General features: G+C 38.5%; 2 protein-coding genes across 7 annotated transcripts in view; one reads left to right on the top strand and one right to left on the bottom strand.

Moving 5' to 3' along the window:
- LOC109959806 (proline-rich protein 5-like) overlaps positions 1-1,677 on the top strand; it is an 11,165-nt gene extending 9,488 nt beyond the window's left edge. Inside the window, exon 10 of the mRNA XM_020599466.1 lies at positions 309-1,677. Within this exon, the coding sequence (XP_020455122.1) occupies positions 309-521 (213 nt within the window). The 3' untranslated portion in view covers positions 522-1,677. The remainder of the gene's footprint in view (positions 1-308) is intronic.
- Positions 1,678-5,244: 3,567 nt separating this feature from the next.
- The window catches only part of napepld (N-acyl phosphatidylethanolamine phospholipase D), a 16,068-nt gene continuing 13,114 nt past the window's right edge, over positions 5,245-8,198 (bottom strand). For all 6 annotated transcript variants that reach the window (XM_020599669.1, XM_020599668.1, XM_020599667.1 and 3 more), the window contains exon 10: positions 5,245-5,465. In XM_020599669.1, the coding sequence (XP_020455325.1) occupies positions 5,334-5,465 (132 nt within the window). In that variant the 3' untranslated portion in view covers positions 5,245-5,333. The remainder of the gene's footprint in view (positions 5,466-8,198) is intronic.

Here is an 8,198-nt window from a genome sequence, read left to right as displayed (position 1 = left end):
ACCTTTAGATCACACTCAGTGTTTATGAATGTCCAAGAAAATCATTTTGCATTTTATTGAGCTTCTTACAAACAGATTTTTCCTTAAGTGCTTAAAAAAATTAATGTATTTTACTTATCAAGTATGGTGGATGGCACCTTCAAGCCAAAACATGTGTAACTTACAATTCACAAATGCACAGGAAGATTCTCCAGAGGAAAGAATAAAGAGGAAGCTGATCAACAAAGGCTCCAAAGACTTCTTATCATGTTGAACATATTGACTGTTAAAATCATTGAATTCTATAATGTTTACTGTCCTTTGCACAGACACTGTTACCTCCTGCCAGGACCCACAACCCAGAGAAACTGACAGTCCCACAGGTCCCCACCCTCTCCAACCGGAGCATCCCTCCCCCTCCCTCCTCCCACAGTCCTCATCAGGCAGGACACACAAAGCACGGGCTCGATTGTGTCGGACTCCCCCTTGCCTTCCACAGTTCTAGCTCAAGACATGAACTCCAGTGCCAGTCCAGCGTCTAGTCCAGAGATCGTGACGGACCACATCCTAGAGTCTTTGGAGTCAGAGCTGGAGCATGACGTCATCTTTCTGCACTTCTCGCGACGCTGTTCTGGACGGTCAACGCAGAGACAGCAGCAGGCAAAGTGTGGCAGACTCACATTTATTTAATACATTAAATTTAAGACATAACACAAGACATTTATTTAAGACATAATTAGTGTAAAATAGACAAAAGTGGCTGAGTCATAGGTATTTTCTATCAAAGATGATATGTCTCTATTTTCAGTGGTGGTAACACATTCCAGGGGCAGGTGCTCATGCTGAAAACTTTTGTACCATTGTCAAACATTTAACATTTGAATTGTAAAACCACCTCTCCAGTTTAATACATCAACATATTTTATTACGTGATTATTAAAATATTACGTTGCACTCTGTCTAAAATTTGAAGTCTAAACCTGTTGGTATACAAAGTGCTTCTGGACATCGTTCTGGTGTCTCTTTATTTTAATGCTTTTAGGTGTCCTCGACATAAGATCAGTGGCAAATTTAAGTCCCATTGTTTTCTGCTGCTCTGATGTCTGAGAAAAAAGCCTGGTAGCATCACAGTGATGCCAGCCACCCTTCTTCTAATCATTGTTTTGGTCTTATTTCTCCTGTTTTCAAACCCGACTTCTTCCTTACACTCACTGTCAAACCAGAATCTTCACTGAAACTTCAACTCCTCTAGAATGTATGAGCTGGTGATTCACTCAGTTTCCTTTCAGTTAAGCAGATATTGGGGACCTTTTGTTAATCTTTATCCTTAGTAAAAATTAATTGGACCTGGTTATATTAATAAAGGTCACTGTGGTGACCAGAGGACAATTTTAATCAGGTTATTTTGATGTTCATTTTTAAAAATATTTTCAGATGTTAATCTTTTTTCACAAGAACCTCTGGAGGTTTTCCCACTGCTGATTCCTAAACTACAAGACTAAAAGACTTCTGATCTCCGCAGTTTTTGCGGTGCATTGGTTCCCAGTTAAAATTTGAGACAGCCACATGTAAAAACTGTCATGCACATACAGTATGGTCTCCTTAAGTCTTTAGTCATTTCCCTCTACTTTTGTTAAGATGCTGTGATGCCAGTTCACTGAAGTCTGTTCTCTTTATGTGGTTTGCTTCTGTTTTGTTTCTGACATATTCATTAATCATTTACTAATTATGATTGTTTAATGATTAACTACAGTGTTCATAGATGACTTAGAACATAGGCATTGTTTACATAGCATTTTATAATCATTTACAAACATTTTTAAATGTTTTTGTTCATTATTAATCCATTATTCACTAAAGACAATGATAAATGAACTACAACATGATGCGACACCTGGCAACCATGACTATGTATCATTTGTAAATGTAGGCCTATATCCTTATAAAAACAAATTAGTCTTGGAAAAACCTTTGAAGGACATACTTATGATTAATAAACTATCAAGTTATTTCACAGTTAAAATTTCACACCATTTTGGCAGTGTTGAATGAATGTAGCTCAAATTTGCCACAAGATATTTATTTTTAAAAAGTGTAAAAATTGTGGTCTTGCTTCCTTAAATTTGCCTAAAATGGCTAAGAACCAATATAACTGCACCTTGGAGTTGTTAGTGGCAAAAACTGCCACATTGAAAACCATGAAAAATGCTAATTTAGATGCCAAATTTAATCTAATATAGAGTACTGCAATGCACGATGTTAGAAATGCATTTTGAATTACTGGGTGCCAACTTGTAATTTTTATAGTTGTCCAGCAGCTGGTGACACAAAATCATTTTCAAACCCTGCAGCAAAATTCAGCCACATTTCCACTTTTCCCGTTTTTTGCAAGGGCGTCTTCCTAATAATGACTGAAAATGATAGTGTGTATCATTATCCATATTATATCATGCAGCTTGTGTGCATGTGTGTGTAAATGTACGTGAATATGTTCACGCGTATGCGCACATTGCATAATGTCGGCTTTCGTGGAGCTGCCAATTGTAGCCAGCGTTTGGAGGTCAAAAAAAATGAATCAACCATCAGTTTCTGGAATGAGAAATCAGGAGGGAGCATTTTCTGTGCTACGATGTCACACAAGAGGTGTTCCCACAACAACAATCTCTCGCGCCAGTGCGTAAAATCTACATTATGCGTTGGACGCACCGCTTGCAAACATGGGTCAGCCCAGACTGCAGCTACAGGCTTCTCTCCCGTCAGTAAATGTCAAGGAAGGAGTCCGATTTTGTCACTGACGACAACAGATGCTCTGCTGCAAATGTGGTGAGCACATGCAAGCTGCCTTCCCCCAGTCCACTGTGACCATTTGCTCTACTTGAGTGAGCACTCTGGCCCAGAGACAGGGGATAAGGATAACTTTTATTTGCATGTTACACACACAAGGAATTTGTTTCCTGTACAGAGACATACTTATCTTTTTTCTCTGTGTCACTGTCTTTCAGTATTCGTCATTCTAGGGAAGTAGGGGATTTATGTCGGTAGTGGAAAACTGGATGGTTTCTGTGTAAATCTGCTACTGCAAAAAACAAAACAATGCATCAAAATCACTGTTGCAGCTAATCATTGACCCATCTCAGGGTCTAATAATAATAATAATAATAATAATCATCAAATGCTGGTTGAAATGTATTTTTTTTGAAATTATTTGTTTTTTTTCCCCTCATAGAAAACAGGGGGGTTATGTAAACATACTGGCCTTTAAAGGGTTAAAAACTCCAAAAATATAATTCATATTTGATATTTATATTTCAGGCAGAAGTAGTTTTAAAAGACTGTCTAGTTTAAAGTGGAATAAAAAGTATGAATTTATGAAATTTTTAAAGCTGTTTTTGGAAGAGGCCATTTTTTGGCTTTAGCAACTAGTAATGTCAGTTTATTAAAGCAACCCATGAAGGTTAAAGATCTAACACTGGAAATAAAATAACTTGAAAAGTTAAGTGCTAAAATAATTTTACAGTTGCGCTCTGAAGCAAGCATCTCCTGACTAAAGTGAGAACCTACATGATCACACTCGTAGGTAAAGGGGAAAAAGTAGGTGCTGTGGTTTCATAGTATCAAATATCAGAAGGAACAGTGCACATCTGCAGCACATGAAGCTTAATGCAGCTTAACTTCTGTATTCATTTGGCAACACTCACTGCATTTTGTGTTGGCAGTTTATATCAGATGACCAAAGTAAAATTTCTTCTAAGAATTCAACATAGAGATGCAGTGACTGATCAGCGGAGATTGGAAATGGCCAGTTTTCTGCGTGACCAACCATGACCGGTGACCGGCCAATTACACTGAGATTTCCAATTCTGTGCCAATCAGATTTAGAGACACGACATCATCATGCACACTACGCAACAGCACCGCACACGCAACAGTGCAGCGTAGGATCTCGTGTGTTCCTCGAGCAAGGTTTGTGCTTGTGTCTGTACTAGCACGTGTTCATTCCTACACTGGAAGCACCTTGTGAACTAACAACGCACAGAGGAGTCGACAGAAGCACCTTGGAGAAAGGGAAACTATATCGAAATCTCTGACAAATAGTACACAATAAGCAAATTACTGGCTATTTGTGAAATGTATTCCAGTGTATCCAACCTGTGGTAAAACTCAGCAACTACACACACTTCAAAAAGAATGGTGTGCTCAGTAGTAACAGACACTCTGTCTGTATTACCTGTTTATATTATTATTATTATTATTATATTGCACTTTTTTTTTTTTACAAACCTTTAAATAAAAATAAAGAAAATGTAAAACTAATACTTTTATTACAATTTTATTTTTCCATTAAAGAAAAGTTACAAAAACACTTGTATATTCAGTTATTTAGTTCTTAGAAAGAAAATCAGCAGGTCAGACAAGAAAAAAAAAAATCTGAACTGGCCAAGAAAATTGCAATCTGTGCATCTCTGCTTCGGTGTGTTGTGTAGTTTTAGGCTGATCGGAATACATTCGGGAAAAGGACAGGCTTGTAATGAAGCATTAACATCAATTACTGAAAATCACCCCTCTAAACTGTTTTCTTTTATTCTACAGCCGACAAGAACTTCAGCGCCCAGCTGTGTGCAAAGATGAAGCTGCTTCACACCACTACTGTCTCCTGTCCAGCTCCATACTGAAGGTTGGCCAGTTTTTTTTTTTTAAACTTTGGTTTGTCGATGTTTAAAAAGTCCTAAAAAGCACTACTGCTGGCATTTTGACCTCCTGACCTGTACATTTCTACCAACTGATGTTGTAATCATTTCATTTTACTGGTTGTTTTCAACTTGCTGCTCTTGTCTGTGACATTTTTATCTGCCAGTAACATTTCCTCCTCAGGGCTGAAAGGTTTTTGCAGAAGTCTGCAGACCACAAAAACCAAGTTAACATTTCATGAGACAACACCGATGCAGAAGGTGTTGTATATAAATATAACTATTACTACGTTGGGATTAGTAAAACAGGATTATTTTATTTTATAGTGCTTAATTTTTCAGTGTTAATCATAAAATCCCATATTTCAATTATCTTACAATAAATCTTGAAAGTTTTAAAACTGTGCACACCACACTGAAGTGATCGTTACCTTAAAGAATTACATCTTTTATTGTGTAAACCTAACAAATACAATAGTTTTAAGTGTGGTCACAGCTCCTGTAGGTAGTATTGGTCACCAATGACCATGTGACCTCAGGGCAAACATTCAGTATGTAAAACTATTAAAAACCATTTTCCATTGGGATACCTCAGTCATGTAAGCCCATCTAATGAAAAATAAAATGTTCTGCACTTTGTTACAGGCAAACCTACAAAACTGAGGGTCAGTTGAAGACATCTCCTTCCTGCGAGGCTATAAGGCGAGATTCCCCGTGATGCAAAGTGAAGAAGGATTCCGGTTTCAGTCCTTTCTGTGCCAGGGCCTCCCTTAGACGAATAGGCGGCTCCAGGTAGTACTGGATGAAGGAGGAACCAGTGATAACGTTAGTATTAAAGAGCATCACCTTTACTTGGAGTTTAAAATGGGCTGTTTTAGTTCAGTGCTGCATGTTTGAGTGTTTACAACAGGTTTTTGTCATCAGGCTAAAAGGCTGCAAGACAGTTAGCCACCATCATGTTAGTTCGAGTCTGAATAATGACAAGTTAAGGACAGTTATTTATTTTCAACAATCCCCACACAAACTAAAACCAACAATGAACTGCCTCAACTCAGGTAATGTCTGTCAGTCCTCCCCCTGGATTATCTTATTCCTTTGTTGTTCAAAAACAATTGCAAACATCATTAAAACACACTGCTGCATGGGGCATTTCTTCTTTATGAAACAGCAGACCTGCAAATTTTTTGAAAATGTTGTCCCAGAAGCGCCAAATGGCCACAACTTTTTAGCATCTGAAGTAGCAAGGTTCAACTGGGTATGGGCAAGATTTCAATGAAAGTCTATTTACTACTGTCTAAATAGATGATAGTAAATAGGATTTCATATGACCTGCATTGACTGCAAATACAGTCTCATGCAAAAGTTTAGGCACCCCTTGATAAATAACAGATTTTGGTGATTTTTTTTATTTGAACAGATGTTAACACAGTTTCTCTTGGAAATGGAAAAAATGCACAATATTTTCTGCAAACAGTGATGCATAGTTACTTCTTATGCCATAAATTGAACAAAAATAAAAAATAAAAACATTATTATGGCATGGTGCAAAAGTTTGGGCACCCTAAGAGTTCCAGAGTCTCAAAGTCTCTCACAAGGTTTCAGACCTTAATCAGCTCGTTAGATCTGATGCACAGCAACAGCTGTCATTGGTAAATGCCAATTTCAAAGCTGTACAAATACTTTGACTCTTCAAACCTTGTGCACACACTTGCGGACACCCAGCAACCATGGGTTCCTCTAAGCAGCTGTGTAAGACCCTGAAAATGAAAGTTATTGATGCCCACAATGCAGGAGAAGGCTACAAGAAGATAGCAAAGCGTTGTCAGCTTGCAGTTTCCACAGTAAGAAATGTAATTAAGAGATGGCAGATCAGGGGAACTGTGGAGGTCAAGATGAGATCTGGAAGACCAAGAAAACTCTCGGACAGAACTGCTCGTATGCTGGTCAGAAAGACAAATCAAAACCCCCATTTGACTGCAAAAATCCTGCAGGAAGATTTAGCAGACTCAGGAGTGGTGGTGCACCGTTCCACTGTGCAGCGATGCTTGCACAGACAAGGCCTTCATGGAAGAGTCAGCAGAAGAAAACCTTATCTGCGTCCCCATCATAAAATCCAACGTCTGAAGTATGCAACAGGACATCTACAGAAGCCTGATGCGTTTTGGAAACAAGTGCTGTGGACTGATGAAGTTAAAATAGAACTCTTTGGACACAATCAGCAAAGGCATGTTTGGAGAAAAAAAGGAGCAGCATTTCATGAAAAGAACACCTTGCCAACTATTAAGCATGGGGGTGGATCTATCATGCTCTGGGGTTGTGTTGCAGACAGTGGACCAGGAAACATTGCACGGGTGGAGGGACGAATGGATTCCACTAAATACCAGCACATTCTGGAAGCAAACATCACACCATCTGTAAAAAAGCTGAAGCTGAAAAGAGGATGGCTTCTACAACAGGACAATGATCCTAAACATACCTCGAAATCCACTATGGAATACCTCAAGAGACGCAGGCTGAAGGTTTTGGAATGGCCATCACAGTCCCCTGATTTAAACATCATTGAAAATTTGTGGGTAGATCTTAAAAGAGCTGTGCATGCAAGACGACCAAAGAATATTACAGAACTAGAAGCCTTTTGCAAGGAAGAATGGGAGAAGAGCCCAAGTACAAGAATTGAAAGACTTTTAGCTGTGATATCTGCCAGAGGAGGTGTTACTAAGTACTGATTGTGTAGGGTGCCCAAACTTTTGCACCATGCCATAATAATGCTTTTATTTTTTTATTTTTGTTCAATGTAGTATTTCATTTGATATCCTATTTGATGACTGATGACGAATCAAATTCAATCATATTCATATGAAATCTATTTAGAGACTGTTTTCATCATGACTCCAGTGATTCAAGTTCTATAGCCAATTTCTAATGCGTAGTTAACTTTTCACCCACCCTGTAGATGAAGCTAAAGCAATAAATCCTCCCTTCATGGGTGACAGGTTATAACAGCAGTGTCAAACTCAATCGCACATGAGGCCAAAACTCAAAGCACACTTTAGGTCGCGGGCCGAACAGGATAAACATTTATTGAACAGACTAAAACTAAACGTTTTTTGAACATAAATATGAATCGAAACAGACAGGATACAATATTATTCCAAAATAAAGAAACTTGAACTTCAAACCAGCAGCCATATTTCTGCTAAGGTTTACATTTACAAACACCTGCTTTTTGTCTGGACACCAGACGTCTCACACTTTCATCTTGCAGCTCTTCAGAAACTCTCCCTCGGTAAATGTCCGGGCGGATTTTCTCCTCAATAAAACTTATTTCACTTAGGTGAAAACGTCTGCTGTGATGTCAGATTCCTCTTCAACTCCTCTACCTTCTGTAGCTTCTGCTCTTCATTCACGTTTTTCAGCTTGTCCTGATGTTTTGTCTCGTAGTGCCGTCTTAGGTTATATTCCTTAATTACAGCCACATTAGCTCCACAAATAAGACACACGGGTTTACTAAACATATACTCAGCCTCCCAC

Source organism: Monopterus albus, unplaced genomic scaffold, assembly GCF_001952655.1.
Source record: "Monopterus albus unplaced genomic scaffold, M_albus_1.0 scaffold41.1, whole genome shotgun sequence".
Taxonomy (NCBI): domain Eukaryota; kingdom Metazoa; phylum Chordata; class Actinopteri; order Synbranchiformes; family Synbranchidae; genus Monopterus; species Monopterus albus.
Note: the sequence above shows the minus strand (reverse complement) of the source record. Positions and strands in the feature narration are given on the sequence as shown.